At 40.2% G+C, this 16057-nt stretch overlaps 2 protein-coding genes across 2 annotated transcripts in view; both read left to right on the forward strand.

Annotated features, from left to right (window-relative positions):
- The window catches only part of LOC134755207 (uncharacterized), a 417347-nt gene that overhangs the window by 276122 nt on the left and 125168 nt on the right, over positions 1-16057 (forward strand). The gene's annotated exons all lie outside the window — the stretch shown is intronic.
- Positions 9598-16057, forward strand: part of LOC134753788 (phosrestin-2-like) — a 46922-nt gene continuing 40462 nt past the window's right edge. The window contains exons 1-2 of the mRNA XM_063689727.1: positions 9598-9629; positions 12208-12372. Of these exons, the coding sequence (XP_063545797.1) occupies positions 9598-9629; positions 12208-12372 (197 nt within the window). The remainder of the gene's footprint in view (positions 9630-12207; positions 12373-16057) is intronic.

The raw sequence follows: 16057 nt of genomic DNA on the forward strand, positions 1-16057 counted from the left end.
GGAAAATGCAAGAATGCTTGTTATACCTGGTGCATGATGATGGCCGGTTGGACGGCTCGACAGGTTACAGAATATCTGCTCTTTTGATTTGATACACTGATGAAATACGTTTATAAATAAAATATATATTTATAAAAAAAACTAATTACCATACTTCACTATAATATGCAGTGTGTGTTAATAATTAAATTAATTAAACACAATTAATATCGATCACAATTACAACGACGATGAGGTTTATCCCTTAACTGAGGCGTAGAAGCAATTACTATGGTTAGCTAAGGAATGGTCGATGGCATGGGTGCGTTCGGCTAGTCTGTATTAAGTAAGTACTTATCATCCATCATCATCATCATCATATCAGCCTTCTATCGCCCACTGCTGAGCATAGGCCTCTCTTCGAGTACGGCACTTATCCCGGTCCTGAGCCAATCTCATCCAGAAGTGACCCGCAGTCTTCCGAATGTTGTCCATCCAAGGGGCCAACGGACGCCACGCACTCCTTCATAAGTACCTATTATTATGTTTACCAATATCACTCTTTGTCAAATGGTTTGATGAGCTGTGAACGAATCCTAGAGGCCTAATTACAGTTTTTTGTCTTGTTAGCCTATCACACTGTTGGGCAAAGGCCTCCTCTCACCCTTTAGAAACCTCCCTGTGCTGAGCAAGATCGCGTCAATCCCGCTGGAACGCATCCAAGTCGCCCCGCCATTTAAAATTACAGATTTAATTTTGTATTTAAGATTTCATTGACCGTTATTTAGGTTTAATGAAAACGAAACGCCTTCCTCTCCAAATATATCTTACGTTAACCGCCTCTAAAACTCCTCGTTCACTAAATTTACCACGAAAATGACCGTTACATTTTAATTTGTCAGTTTTTGGCGCCACCCGGCTTAGCCATTATTTATTCATACAATTATCTATTCGCGAATTCAAATTTCGCAAGAATTTCGCAAAATTCCTTTCGTGGTTAATGCTCTGACGATTAGGTGCGGATTTGTAGATGTCAGCTTTTCTCGATTACGTTCAAATTGTCGTTTTGTTTATTTTCTTCTGTCTGTCTGTGTTCTATTACATATTAAGCGACTTAAGGATGACTTACGCTAGACCGGGTCGGGGCCGGGTCGGAGCTTCTGGCGGTTCGTTTTATATGGAAAGCACGACGTGATCACCGATTAGCCGTCATAGAAAGTGACATTTTTTTATTTTTTTTATTAAAAAATCCGTCTCCGTCTCATAAATTTACCATTTGTTTTTTGAATCGCTGGAGGCAACTAGCCAATCACAGTGCATGATTTTCATTGTTCGTAAATTTCGTAATGTAAGTGTGCTTCAAGCATGAGTAGGGAATGCAAACCGGTTTTTATTGTATGAAAATACCGGTTAATAACCGGTTATTAACCGAAATATCGTACAAATAAAAACCGGTTTTGGATTCCCTAAGCATGAGTAAGTGAGATTTCGGTATGTAATATACTTAGTTCGCTCTAAATACCCGTCTCGCTCTCTTGTAAATAATGAGTATTTACGAAGGTACAATCCTATTGTACCAAGGTACGAAACTAATTAACATAACTATGTGGTAAGGGATTAAGTTGTTGAGATGTGTTTAGGTCGTTCTTGACCCTCAGAATTACAAACAACTTTATGTACCGTCTAATTCATGAAAACTGTTAACTATTAGGTTTCCTTTCCACTGAGCCGGAGACGACCAGAGATGAGAGGAATTATAACCAATAGCATTGGTTGTATTCCACTTATCTTCTCCGCTATTGGTTGATTCTGTCATCTCCGCTCGTCGCCGCCTCAGTCAGGCGTGGCTCTACAAGTACATGTGGTCCACACCAATTTTGGTGTCTGGCCATAGTAGTTGCCGCGCACCGCTACGGAACGGACGCCTGTTCGCGCTTGCTGCGCCTGTGCGCGACTGTCGTAATTGACGCGTTTTTTTAGAGAGTGAATCTTCTGTACCTAGTACTTTTATTTATTCTGTGCCTCAGTGGAAAGGCAGGTATTAGTGTTATTCCCTTGAATCTTAAGCTACAGAATGGAATTAGTTACCTACAGAAGTCACTGCATAATTATTTTCCTTCTTATTTTCACGGAAACGTGCGAATATCTATCAACCTAAACCACCCGTTTACTTTATCAAAGTTTGAACTAAAAACTCCACTCCGGGGAGCGTTAGATGTTAATGCTGCCGGGAATTTTCACCTGGATACGTATTCTCATAGGTTTCTACCATAGTGGCCAGTGTAAGTGAGACCGCGAGATTGCCAACACATTGAGTTATTATGACTAAAGAGACGACATATAGTATGAATTTTCTCAAATGATTTCTAGGCCTCAGACCCTAATCCGTTAAACAAAAGCCTTTTCCCCTCACTAGCTCGGAAAGTTGTCGTTTATCCTTCAATACAAGCGGGGAAAAACGCGTTTTATCCACTAGTGGGGAAAGTAATTTGACCTTGGATGGAGCGTGTTTAAGTAGCTTGACAGATAACAAAATGTAAAACGCTCATGATAATGGTTCGTTCGATATTAATTATCATTAAATAAATGGTTTGAGAATCTATTATAAAATATCAAATTTAGCTTTATTTAATGATTTTAAGTCATAAACCTTAAAATTCCATAAGAAACGTTTGTTTTTTTATAATGATGTTAAATATAATTCTGAACGCACAAGTTGAGTCGATGCAATTTCAAAACGCATCGTTGACATTTCGTACATCAGAAATGTCAACATTGTCAACAATTTTTTTACTTAAAACCTTTTCTCACCGACTCGCGTAAAAATACATAACTTCCAGAGTTTTCTGTTATAATATCGTAAAGTAATGAGTGATTCCAGTGATGAAGATGATCTAACGCCTGTGGATGTCGCACTTTCCTCGCTATAGTGAGGTGAAAAGTTTTGTGTTACGCAAATGTATTTTACTTCTCGTGTGTTGAACCACTCGCTACGCTCAGGATTCTATTTTAGAACCACTCGCTTCGCTCGTGGTTCACCTATAGAATCCTTTCGCTTGCTCGTGTTTCAATTCTACACTCGCGGGTAAAATACAACTTTGCACCCTTGTATAACAAATAACTATTGTTTCTTTTATGGAGAGGCGACTTAGTCGCGTCGCGTGCCGAGCGCGTGCCAAAGCAACACTGTCCTTAAAAAGCAACTATCGTAATAGTATTAACGTTCAAAATGTAACAGCTCATTCTGTGATAACGAGTTTGGGTAATGAAGGACGATTGGTTTCCCGTGTGTGGCTTCAGAATGAGCTGCTACATAAATTTGAACTATATAAATAGCACGATAAAATTTCTTTTTAAACGAGTTTGTTCCCGTTAAGTCAGTAGCGGTAGCATCAGAGGCGTATTTACATATTTGGCGCCCCGGGCCATTGGGCCTCTGCCGCCCCCCATGACCCATGAAACAAACACAAAAGCAAAAAAATTTTCTTAGTGCCTTTCTGCAGAGCTTGGAATCGAACCTAAAGCCAATTGTGAGCGATGCCGACGGCCGAGCTCTGCATAAGACCGGAGACCCGGAGCGTCCGATAGCGGTGTGCTGCCCTGTGAGGCTGAAGGCCGAACTGCAGAAGCACAGAGCTTAAAGCACTGTAGTGTAACCCGTTCGAATTAAAAAACCGCAAATCGATGTACAGGTTACTAGAGCTCAAAACAAAATTTTTGACCCGCAGTTCCTAAAAAAAATCCCCTGGGGGGAGTGGTAAAACATTATTTTTTTTGTATGGAATTTTTTTTTCCAAAACCTATCGTGTGTGATATCATACTTTTTGAGGCGATTCTAAAAATATATCACATCATTACATTTCGGCCATTTTTTTTTTATTAAAACAAAAAGAATTTTCGAAACATACCAAGTTTGGGCTCCTCCAGATACGATATGGCAGATTTTTTTTTTTAACAATATACCACAAATGAATGATGAAACGGCGCAGTTAAAGGGATAAAGAGGTATTTCCCGTTCGATATATGGATATTACGTATCATTTTATGATTAATATGTAGTACCGAATCTGCAGTACAGTTCCATAAGTCTCGTAAAATAGGTATTGAAGTAGAACTGTGTCAGTTTGTAAAATTGAAAAATTAAATAAAAAATCTTAATGATATTATTTTCAAAATTGCTTTCTTGGGGTTGGATATGAGGATATCACGTATCATTTGTGGTATATAGTACAAAAAAAAGCAGCCCTATCATATCTGGAGGAGCCCAAATTTGGTATGTTTCGAAAATTCTTCAGCGGCTCTGCAGCATCTCGGCCTTACGTGGTGCGCTCCCTTCCGCATCCTAAGGTCTTTAGTTCAATACCCTGCTTGCGGTCCGTCTTTTTGTTTTTTAACTATACAAGTTATGTTTCTCTTCGGGCTCTACTATCCAGTATCTCGGTCTCCAGCCTTGCGGTTCACCTTTTTATTTTTTTTATTTATATAATTACAATTATAAGCTTACAGTAATACCAGCGCCTATAATGCTAACAACAGTATTTAAAAATACATAATGAAACAGTAGATTTATATAATATATTATGTAACAGTAAATCTGATGTACATTTAAGTTTAAATGAATTCATTACATAATGAGCGTATTTTAGAAATCAAACTGTGCCAGCTATCGGCGAACACGTCGGCATCCTGGCTTAAAACGAGTTGGTTGAGCAGCTAACTTTGAAAGAACTAACCATGTCGTGTCGTGTCCGAACTCTAATTTTATTCAATACCACTAGGTATTATAAGTTTTCTTTCAATATGATTTTTGCGTATTATCAGTGTTTTGCTGAGTAATTAACCACTAAATGAATGATGAATTGTCCTAGGCTCCGACTGACCCGTTCGCCAACTCCCTGGTCGCCTCTGAATTCTATACTCAATAATTATAGTGTTAATAGTGTACTGTTTTCGGTTGACGTCGGCCACCGTGCGGACGCCGTGCGCCACAGAGGTACGGACACGGACGTCGTACACGATGCCTTTATTTACCGTAGGAAGTATAGCGACTGCTGACGCAATGGCCGGCGTCTAGACGTCGCTCACGGTGTTAATGCCGACGTCAAGCATGCAACGTTAGGCCCTGGTCTGCAACAAACGTCGTACGCCGCCGCGGCGTCTGGTGTGTGAGAGAGACCCCTGTAGTGCATTTCCATAGTAAGCATTTGTACGTCGCGTACAGCGTCACGCCGGACGCGACCTACGGCGTTTGTTACAGACAGGGCCAAAAAGCATTAACGGAAGCCCGCGGCCTTAGGGCGATGTGAAGAGCGAAGTCGCAGGGCGACATCATGAGAACTCGTCGACAATCCGACGTGGGTAAAGAATTAAGGTAGAAGGAAAAGGGGCGCAAACGTGCTGTAAAAAATTTGATGTGACTACTGGCAATAGACAACGAATAGTTACTTACTTTAAATTAAATTATGTCTAGTACCAGTAACACCACAAAAAAAATTTTATGGGGCGCCACTGAGGCACCCGAAACTGAAAGCCAGCGGCGGCCTGCGCCGCCCCCCGCAGCCTGCCGCCCCGGGCCATGGCCCCCTTGGCCCTAGGGTAAATACGCCCCTGGGTAGCATTGGTAACCGCTGAACAAAAGAAACAAAGGCTTTTGTTTAACAGATTAGGGTGTGAGGCGTAAAAATTCATACTATACCAAACAATGAAATTGTCGCAATCACAACCTGAACCATGCGACGAAAACGTCGTAAGCGCCGTGAAATTCATGGCGCTTAAGCGTTTAGATCGCGAGATTTACGCTCCGCTTGTATGATTTGATGCCAACATGGCAGCTACTCATAGCGCAAAATACTGGTTCTCTGTGCCGGTTCTATACGTTAGTAATAATAGTTCAATGATCGACAAACGCCAAAGAAAAAGGAAAAAATATATCGGGATGACGGATGCTACGAAAAGTTACGTAACTAATAACTATGTCCATGCCCTTTTTAAGTTTTGATTGGCGTTTTCTATAGGGAATATTACGCGAAACTGCGTAGGGGGCGCCGCTATCTGAGGGTCTATTGCGAAACAAGAAAATCGAAAATTTTGTTGTCTAACATCTCTGTCACTCCTGCATATTCGAGCGATAAAATAACGAAATTTCGGATTCTCGTTTCCCGGTAGGGTTTCTGTAAACAAACTGGCTTTATGCATCAATGTCATATAGGTATATTATTATCTCTGAGTATGTATAAGTTACTATATGGTTTACTTGGTCTGTGGCATAGACATAGTTAGTACAGGTAGTTATAGACGCGCCACCGAGCGACCGGGGGTAAGAGAAAGTAAATTCATATAAAATTTGGGCAGCAGCATAGGATTTTTTCTCTTTCACTCTTATAATCGCCACCTACCTATGATGCCACCCGGTCAGTGATAAGGACACAGCATGGCACTATTTTCTCTTTCCTCTTATAGGAATCGCAATGAGAGTATCTTTCTCTATCAAAGAGTGTCAGGCCCTTGAAGTTACTCTATGGTTTACTTGGTCTGTGGGTTTACTAAAGGGGCTAGTGCTGCACTGCTTTGGTGGCAGAACATTGCAGTAATACCCAGTAGTAATACCATAATAAGGATTTTTATCTTGGCTAGATCCACTTGTCTGATTGTTCTAAGCGTCTTGGCTCTGAGCTCGTTCACTGTTTATAGGTATATTGCTTGTGGCGTAAAACGGGTGGAATGTATTTTGATGAATAGAAATACAGTTATTGAAATGATAAGCCCGAATCTTATACCTTTAAACATGCAATTTTTGTATATATATATATATATTTATATATTTCGGGGATCTCGGAAACGGCTCTAAAGATTTCGATGAAATTTGCTATATGGGGGTTTTTAGGGGCGAAAAATCGATCTAGCTAGGTCTTATCTCTGGAAAAACGCGCATTAGTGAGTTTTTATATGTTTGTCTCCCAGATATTGAGAATAATTAGACTTACCGTTTTTAAGTTTGTTCCCGACGAAGCCTCTGACTGCTGGTTCCTGCTTTTCTATATTGCACAACTGTGCACAACACACTTCTCATTTTAGGAAACAAGTTGGATTAGGTTTGCATTGCAGTTTCTTTTAGTGAATTCTTGATGACGTTGATGGCCCGTCAGTTTGTACTTCTTTTGAAGTATCGGCGGCCAGTATCCGCGCTGAAATGGGTTGTTAGCATAATTTTATTTTTTTATCAAGCAGATTTCGTTTGCGAGCGATACTACAAGTTTAAAAAAAGAAAATATTCTTACGGTGCCTCATTAAGGCTTGTAAACAAAAAGAGAGAAAGATAGGTATAATTAAGGCTCTGTGCTATCCCCAACGCTGTTTTTGCTGCACATCAATGACATGTTGTCTATCGACGACATTCATTGCTATGCAGACGACAGTACTGGGGATGCCTATTACGCAGGCCGTGCCAACATCCCTCGTTCCGTGGTGCTAGAGAGTCGTGAAAAGCTTGTGTCGGATATTGAGGGCACTCTATCCAGAGTTTCGGTGTGGGGCCGGGACAATTTAGTGCGATTCAACCCCACCAAGACACAAGTTTGCGCGTTTACCGCTAAGAAAACCCCATTTACTGTGGTCCCACAGTTCGAAGGCACAGCCCTTACCATGTCAGGGAGTATTGGGATCCTCGGTGTCGACATCTCCAGTGACGTCCAATTCCGTAGCCACCTGGAAGGGAAGGCTGATCTGGCATCCAAAAAACTCGGTGTGCTCAATAAAGCACGGAGATACTTTACTCCGGGGCAAAGACTGCTGCTATATAAATCGCAAGTCAGACCCCATATGGAGTACTGCTGTCACCTTTGGGCAGGAGCACCTGGATGCCAGCTTGGACCCTTCGACTCAGTCCAAAGGCGCGCTGTACGAATCGTCGACGATCCCAAACTCACAAGCGGTATCGAACCTTTAAGTCTAAGGAGAGACTTCGCCTCCTTGTGTGTGTTCTACCGCTTGTACAATGGGCTGTGCTCTGAAGAATTGTTTGACATGATGCCAACGGCCGCTTTCTATCACCGCACCGCTCGCCATCGGCAGGGTGTTCATCCTCACACCCTAGCACCTAAATGGTCGCGTACTGTGCGGTTTAAGAGGAATTTCCTCCCGCGTACGCTGCGGCTGTGGAATGAGCTCCCTGCCGAGGTTTTCCCGAGGGGCTACAGTATGGGGTTCTTCAAAAAAGGAGTGTACAGGTTTTTAAAGGGTCGGCAACGCGCGTGTAATATCTCTGGTGTTGCAGGCGTTCATAGGCTACGGTAACTGCTTACCATCAGGCGGGCCGTATGCTTGATTGCCACCGACGTGGTATAAAAAAAAAAAAAAAAAAAAATTACGAGTATCAGCATAAAGGATGACTCACGTTAGACCGGGCCGGGTCCGGGCCAGAGCTTCCGGCGGCTCGTTTTCTATGGAAAGAATCACGTGATCACCTGTCATGTCATAGAAAAGTAAGCGCCGGAAGCTCCGGCCCGGACTCGGCCCGGTCTAACGTGAGTCATATTATTCTATTTGTACGGTTATCGAATAAGTCAGTCATAAATAAATAAATAAAAGAACTTAATTTCTACTACTATACTGTGGCAAAATAAATAGTTAAAGAAGATATCTGAAGTGTTCTCTACATATAACGTTAAGGGAATGTCGAAAAACATATCGATATTTCATTTTATTTTCGATATGTCGATATGTCTGGTAATCAAAGAAAGATTAAGCAATATACCTAGGCTCCAGTTGCCGTAAATAAAGTTCTCAATCCTTGTACCGCTGTACTTGCTGCAGCTTGGCGAGCAACACGCGAACGCGAACCGAAGCGATGCGGCCCGGGGTGAATCAATCCTTTGATACCTATAGAAGTGTCCTACGTGGGCGATCTCGTTGCGAACGCGAACGCCGTGGGCCCGTCGCGCCGCGCCTCCCCGTAAGACGCTGCGTAAACGGTTATATCAGTTCGCCTCGCTAAGAACCTTCCTATATAGAATAACAACTCTATGAGAGGTAATCATAATTACGAATGTATAGCCTCCACGGAGGGCCGGGATCAAACGCCGAAACCTACGCGGGAAAAGCTAACCTACACTTATTTCAACAGAGCTCAAATTACAACGGCAAAAGATAAACTAATATTAGACGGTTCTCTAGATAGCTAAGCATAGATTATCAAAGTTCACACTACCGTGACGAAATTACTTCAATTCAAATTAACTTGCAAGTAGTTAGTTTAGGATGGTACAAATTTAGTGGAATTGGACTTTGCCCCTTGTCAAAGTCAACGTATTTCTGTGCCACTCTGTATTAATTTTCAGCTTATTTGAGCATCTCGCCCGCTTAGCAACATCTCCTTTCGCTCGTATAAAGAATGACTCACGCTAGACCGGGCCGTGCCTGGGCCGAGGCGTCTCATATGTCATTTTCTATGACGGCTGATCGGTGATCACGTGGTACTTTCCATAGAAAACGAAGAAGCCCCGGCCCGGTCTAGCTTGAGTCATCTTTATGCAGCTACAATATACAAATCAACAGAACAGTTGCCAAATGTCCAACAATGAAGTAATATAGAAATCATTGTCCACAGATTGTCCCAACAACATGGCAGCAGACAGCTCTCTCAACTCCCAACGGTAAGTCCATATACATAAGGTCCGTTTCAGTTTGGCAGCAAATCAACAATTTAAATGTGCTGGAATAGGGGGCAATAGTGAATATAGTGATTGATCGAGGTCCATTGACTGAATTTCCTTTGAAGTTTGCCGGTATTATCATGTTATTGGACCAGATATGTTAAGCAGCGAAAGGGTTAGGTTGACTTTACAATATTTGTGAGGTAATACGAAATAAGGGTATTTTTCTCGAGTAAAGAGGATAGTGGACGGTCATTTATTTAAATATACAAACGTCCCGTTTTCCTTCCCGGAAATTATGGAAAAGGAAAATGTTTTTCGTATAATTTAACATATGTTTACCCGATGCGACTTTGTTTGTTTTGTTTTAGATACATAGAGAAACACACACACACAATACAGAGAAAAAATTCTAACGAAAACGTTACGTTTAGACTCTCAGTCATGATTAGTGTTAATAACACTAGTCATGTTATGTATCCTGCGCGGCAAGGGAAGTATAGTCTCGTAAAGTAAACTTTTATAACTTTTTCACCACACCGGCTGGTAGAGTCTGTGCGGAAAGAGAAGTCGTGAAATGTATGGGATCCAATACTCTCTTCTCTTGATTGTTCAAAAACTGATATAACATTTTATTCACATGTGAGGCAAAGTAATCAAATGCAAATTTTGAGTTGTTTTCTTATGTTTGCTGGTAGAATTGACTTTAAAATGATGATTTTGAATGATATATATTTAATAACATTCATTTTGTATCGATTTGCTTTGATTTTGTTTGATATTTTACAGTTAGTTTAGATATTTTCCTTGTTGGTATGGTGAATAGTTTTAGGGTTCACTCGGTGGCAATATTTCTTTACCCCCGTGTCTTGAAACCCACGCAACGCTCAAGATTCCAGTTTTCGAACCACTTGCTACGCTCGTGGTTCAATTTTGGAATCTTTCGTTTGCTCGGGTATCAATATTAGCACGAGAGGTTAAAAACAACAACTTTGCCCCCTTGTAAAACAAGAGTGTGTAACACAAAACTTTTCCCTTCACTATAGCGAGGAAAGTGCAACATCCACAGGCGTTAGATCATCTTCATCACTGAAATCACTCATTTTTTACGATAAAACTCTGGATGTTGTGTAGTTGTACGTGTCGGAGTCGGTGAGATTTTTTTTGTTGACAATGTAGACACTTCTGACGATGCGTTTTGAAATTGCATCGGCTCAACTTGTGCGTTCAGACATTCAACATCATTTAAAAAAATAAAATGTTTCTTATGGAATTTAAGGTTTATGACTTAAAATTTATTATTTAGGTATTTTTATTAAATTCTGAAACCATTTATTTAATGATAATTAATATCAAACGTTTATTTCCAAACAAGCATTTTAAAAGCTATCTATTCTCTTGTAGTAATGTAAAAATATTAAAGTAGGTAGATCAAGATAAGCCTGCAAAGATTTTAATAGCACACGCAGTGCAAGTGTTATTTGTACGTCATAATTTCATAGAAGTTTGACGTTTCAACTGCACTGTGTGTGCTATTAAAATCCTTGCAGACTTGTCTTGGTCTGACTCTACACAAATAAACTTACTTACTAGTCTTACTACATATTCCCAATATTCCCATCACAAATAAACAGACGGAAGAAAAAATCGAATCTAAAACTTTGTCGACTTGAAGTCCCTTGGAGTGTAACTTTACTCCTCTTGACACCTGAGGGTTGGGGTGGGGGTGTTATTGCCATTCACTTGCCGAACGAGAGCAAAGATAATAAAATAACTAACACCTACTCTTAATTAATGATGCTACCTCAAGGATGAGTCACGTTTTGTGACTATGATTCAGAAATTGCTTGCCATCGTTATCGATAACATTTGCGTCGATATTTAATTGATCACTAGTCATCACTAGCATTGGTACGTTTTTATCCCTGAAGAACCAGGCTAACGCAGTAAAGTAACGCAGCGTACTACGTAGGCGAACAACACGCGAACGAGAAGCGAAGCGATGCGGCGCGGGGTGAATCAATCCTTTGATACCTATAGAAGTGTCCTACGTGGGCGATTTCGTTGCGAACGCGAACGCCTTGGGCCCGCCGCGCCGCGACGCGCCTCTTCTCTTTGCGTTCGCGAGTGTTCGCTTACGTAAGACGCAGCGTGGTACTACAGGGACTTCATTATTTTATGACCGATGTAAATTTATGGATTATTTTCAAAATGGCGGAGCCATGGGATTCGCGAGGTGTACCTACAACACGCAGTCACTAGTATGTACAGTCAAGGGCATAAATATATATACATTCCCAAAGTTTCAAAAATATGTTTACGCTCTTACACCTTGGACAATAAAGTCGTGTTTACATATTTGTGCCATTTTCAACTAAAAGGGTACTTATTGTTGCTTGTCAGTAAGGCGCTATTTCCATATAACTTCAATTAGAAATCAACCTTATCGACAAGCGACAATGTGGTACCTTTTGGTTAAAAAGTCACATTTTTAAGCCATTTGTTAGCATCGATATTTTTCCCTTCGACTGTACCTGTGTCGTTTTCTGCTAAGTTTACTCTTTCATTTTGTCCACAGGGTGTTCAAAAAATCGTCCCCCAACAATAAGCTCACCTTATACCTGGCGTCGCGGGACCTTGTGGTGGAGACGAACAGCATCGACCGCATACAGGGTGTTCTGCACGTGGACCCCGAACACGTGGATAATAAGAAGCTGTATGGGCAAGTCACTCTTACATTCAGGTGAGTTGTTGTTGATGTATGAATTTTTTTACAGCTAGTATTTTCCTCCCGTTGGTGTGGTTTTGTGTTTCACTGGGTTGTAACCCTCGTGCCTTGAAACCCTCAAAACCCAACTTTGACCCCTTGTAAAACAAATAACTATTAAAATATTACGGTTGTGGAAAAGGGGATAAAAGGGAAGCTATGTATTAGCTTGCGTAATGAGAGATTTACTCCTGATCTGATCCTATTGGTCAATTTGGTCATCTATTCGAAAAGGTTCGCAGGAGGCTTAATATTGGCTCTGGAAACTAAACACAATCAAAGAAATCAATTGGGATCGATTTGTATAAAAAGAAAGAAGTATTTCAAAGTAAATTTCTTTCTGCGAACACTCCGGCTGTGTAATCTTCTTGTCGAGGTTTTCTCGAAGGACTGCATTATCCTCGTAAGGTCCAATGTGTAGCTGACCCCCATGCAAACAAATTTCTATCCAGGGGTCAGTTATCTCTGCAGCGGACTATACTTGTTCACTGACGTTTCAAAACAATCTAATTAGAACCGTTCTTAAGCCAAATCAAGAAGTAATTCTTTTTTTTCATTGCTTTCTCAAACAAACAAAATAAATACATCCCAGTTTACTAGTTAACTACATGGTTCAAATTAAAATAGGAAAATGTTGTGTGGTGGCACAGAATAAGTAATAGTATTATCATACAGAACGGCCACGCACCTCCCCGCCCCGATTCGAATTACCTCGCCCCGCGACAGAAATCTGGCGGACTTCTGGCGTGTTCTTAGTACTATTTTTAAGCAACTTACACTATGACGCATGACGCGTGTACGGACGTGCCGTTCACACATAGAAACGCGAGTGATTTTTGATGCGTGTCCGCCCTGTGATGGTGGGTAGGTATACAAAAATCACAGACAAAAATAGACAACGCAAAACGCGAACGCTTCTAACGCTATCGAATGAAATTTACACTAGGAAGGGGTTCAGACCGCGTAGCCAACATGCCAATCGCTTACGCTTCGTAGCGATCGAAACGCAACTGTCACTGTCGCACTAATAAGGTAGAATGATAGAGAGACACAAAGCGTTTCGTTGTCTGGCTATAGTGGTTATATTTAACCCGTTATAGTACACGCCTATAACAGCTCTATAAAATGGTGTAAACCTTTATATCAATTACTAATAAAATATATTAGCTGTTAAGCCTATAGAGCAATAAGGTGTTGCCGAACGCTTATATACGACAGGCGGTCACCTCCGAAACCTCAATACGACGTCTATACAAGCTTTCAGAGATAAAAACCAAAATTTTAGGACTTAAATGTTACTTGCGTATATACATAGTGGGGTATATTAGACTTAGTAGTTACATATAAAGTATTTAAACATAAAGTATCAGAACTTTTCCAAGTCCATTGTCGGCAAAGTTGGAAACTCTAATTAGAGCAAGTTGGCAAGGAGAAGTTGAATCGTCCCCTCTCAGTTTCAAGTTCATTAAAAAACTACTAATAGCGCTTACAAAGTAACTTTTGAGGTCATCTAAGTTTTTATGGAAAGAATACCGTCAACCGGGGTGAACAGGAATGGCTGGGGTGAATAAGGACAAAACTTAAAATGTGATTTACCTGACAATTTCTCAGTCACAAATAAAACAGTGTCAATTTTCGAAAAATGCTCACCTACTGTAGGTGCCGTCAAACGGGGTGAATATGGCTGCGATGAATAGGGACACAATTTGAAATTTGATTTACCTGACTACCCTCAAAAAATTGATTATTTCTCGAAAAATGGCACTTTTTATTTCTGACTTTTTCTGTGAGTTTTTTGTTATTTCTACTAAGAATAACGATGTCTCCATCCCGACAAGAAAAAAACCGGCCAAGTGCGAGTCTGACTAGCGTTCGAGGGTTCCGTATTTTACACAATTTAAACAATGTATTTTTTATGTGAAACGTGAGTGAAATGTCTTTAAACAACCCGTAGGGGTTGGATCAAAAACTAAGTAATTAAGTCCAACTCACGCTTGACTGCAATTTCTAATAGGTTTTCCTGTAATCTATAGGTAAAGATCTATTTTGTTTATTTTTTTTTAAATTTTAGACCCAGTCGTTTCGGAGATAAAGGGGGGGGAGGGGAATGGTCCTTTTTTGCCTATTTTCTTGAATAACTTCTAAATTGTTTATCCTAAAATTATAATAAAACGTATATTTGAGATTCCCACAATGAGCTCTTTCATTTGATATATAACACGATATAGTTTGAAAAACTTTATTTATTAATTTTCTCATTTAAAAGTGGCCCCCATGTTTAAAATTCATTTATATGCGTTAGAAAACGAAGCGCCGGAAGCTCCGGCCCGGACACGGCCCGGTCTAACGTGAGTCATCCTTAAGGGTTCCGTTTTTTCCTTTTGAGGTACGGAACCCTAAAAAAAGAAGAAAAAAGTACCAAAAATGTACGGATACAATTTAAAAACTTCCTTTGATCCATTCATACTACTTAGTAAAATGGAATTTTGGCAACACAATACGAAAATATCGAGATCGTGATATCTTCTGAGTAGAAAAAACAATACAACAAATATAATTAAGGAATTGCTCAGTTGGTTGCGTCTTATATTTACATTATGTTGGTATCCGATAGAATGCAGTGAGCATTTCGTTATGGTTATCATGACATTCATGACACCCTAGTACAATAATGATTGAGACACAAGAAGATTGTAACGCCGCATCTTACGTAGGCGAAGGCGGGCCCAAGGCGTTCGCGTTCGCTACGAAATCGCCCACGTAGGACACTTTTATAGGTAAAAATAGATACCTATCAAAGGATTGACTCACCCCGCTCCGCGCCGCGCCGCGCCGCGCCGCTTCGCGTTTGCGTTGTTCGCCTACGTAGTACGCTGCGTAATGAAACACAACAGCTTCTTAAGATTATCTCAATCGATCTAATTGCCTGAGTATACTGCTGAAATACATGTCACTTGAAACCGAGTAAATATGTCTGTAAATATCCATAGAACATGATCTATTTTCATAGATCTTGAGCATAGTAATAAACACTTTTAAGTTGAAAAACGAGGAATACTAAACTTTATGTGAAATATAAACGTTATCTTGTTACAATTTCAGATTTCATGCGTAAAATTATTATCTGTAAAGGCATCTTTATTCTCACCAGGATTGGCAATAAAGATTTCTTCTTCCATTTTTCCCTCAAGGGCAAAAGTGTTATTTAATATACCGTGAGTGCAATAACGCTATAATCCGTAACAATATTCTTTTTGTGCCTTTATTGAGTATAAAAATATGTGAATCGGTTAGGTTACTCGGTTAGGAGTCCAAGTTATTAAATATTAGGATATTAATCCTACTTAATCGAATGATGTTTTCCATTTGTCAGTTGTTGTTATTGCCTAAGTGCAGCCTCAATTGCTGTTTACCTTAATTGTTACTTACAAATAATATATAATCTCAGAAAATATAGTTTGTCAAAGGACTGTCTCATTTCAAACATAGACAGAGAGAATCATACTATCTTTGCCTTACACTAGTACTAGCACCCAAAAGAAAGGGATAAGTATAATTTTCCTGGTTGTTACTGACTGACAAATTGGTTTGACCAACTATAATTAAAAAGGTTTTAACTTACAGTGTTTTTTACAATGATTTTACTTGTGTTAAATAAAGG

Source organism: Cydia strobilella, chromosome Z (assembly GCF_947568885.1).
Source record: "Cydia strobilella chromosome Z, ilCydStro3.1, whole genome shotgun sequence".
Classification (NCBI taxonomy): domain Eukaryota; kingdom Metazoa; phylum Arthropoda; class Insecta; order Lepidoptera; family Tortricidae; genus Cydia; species Cydia strobilella.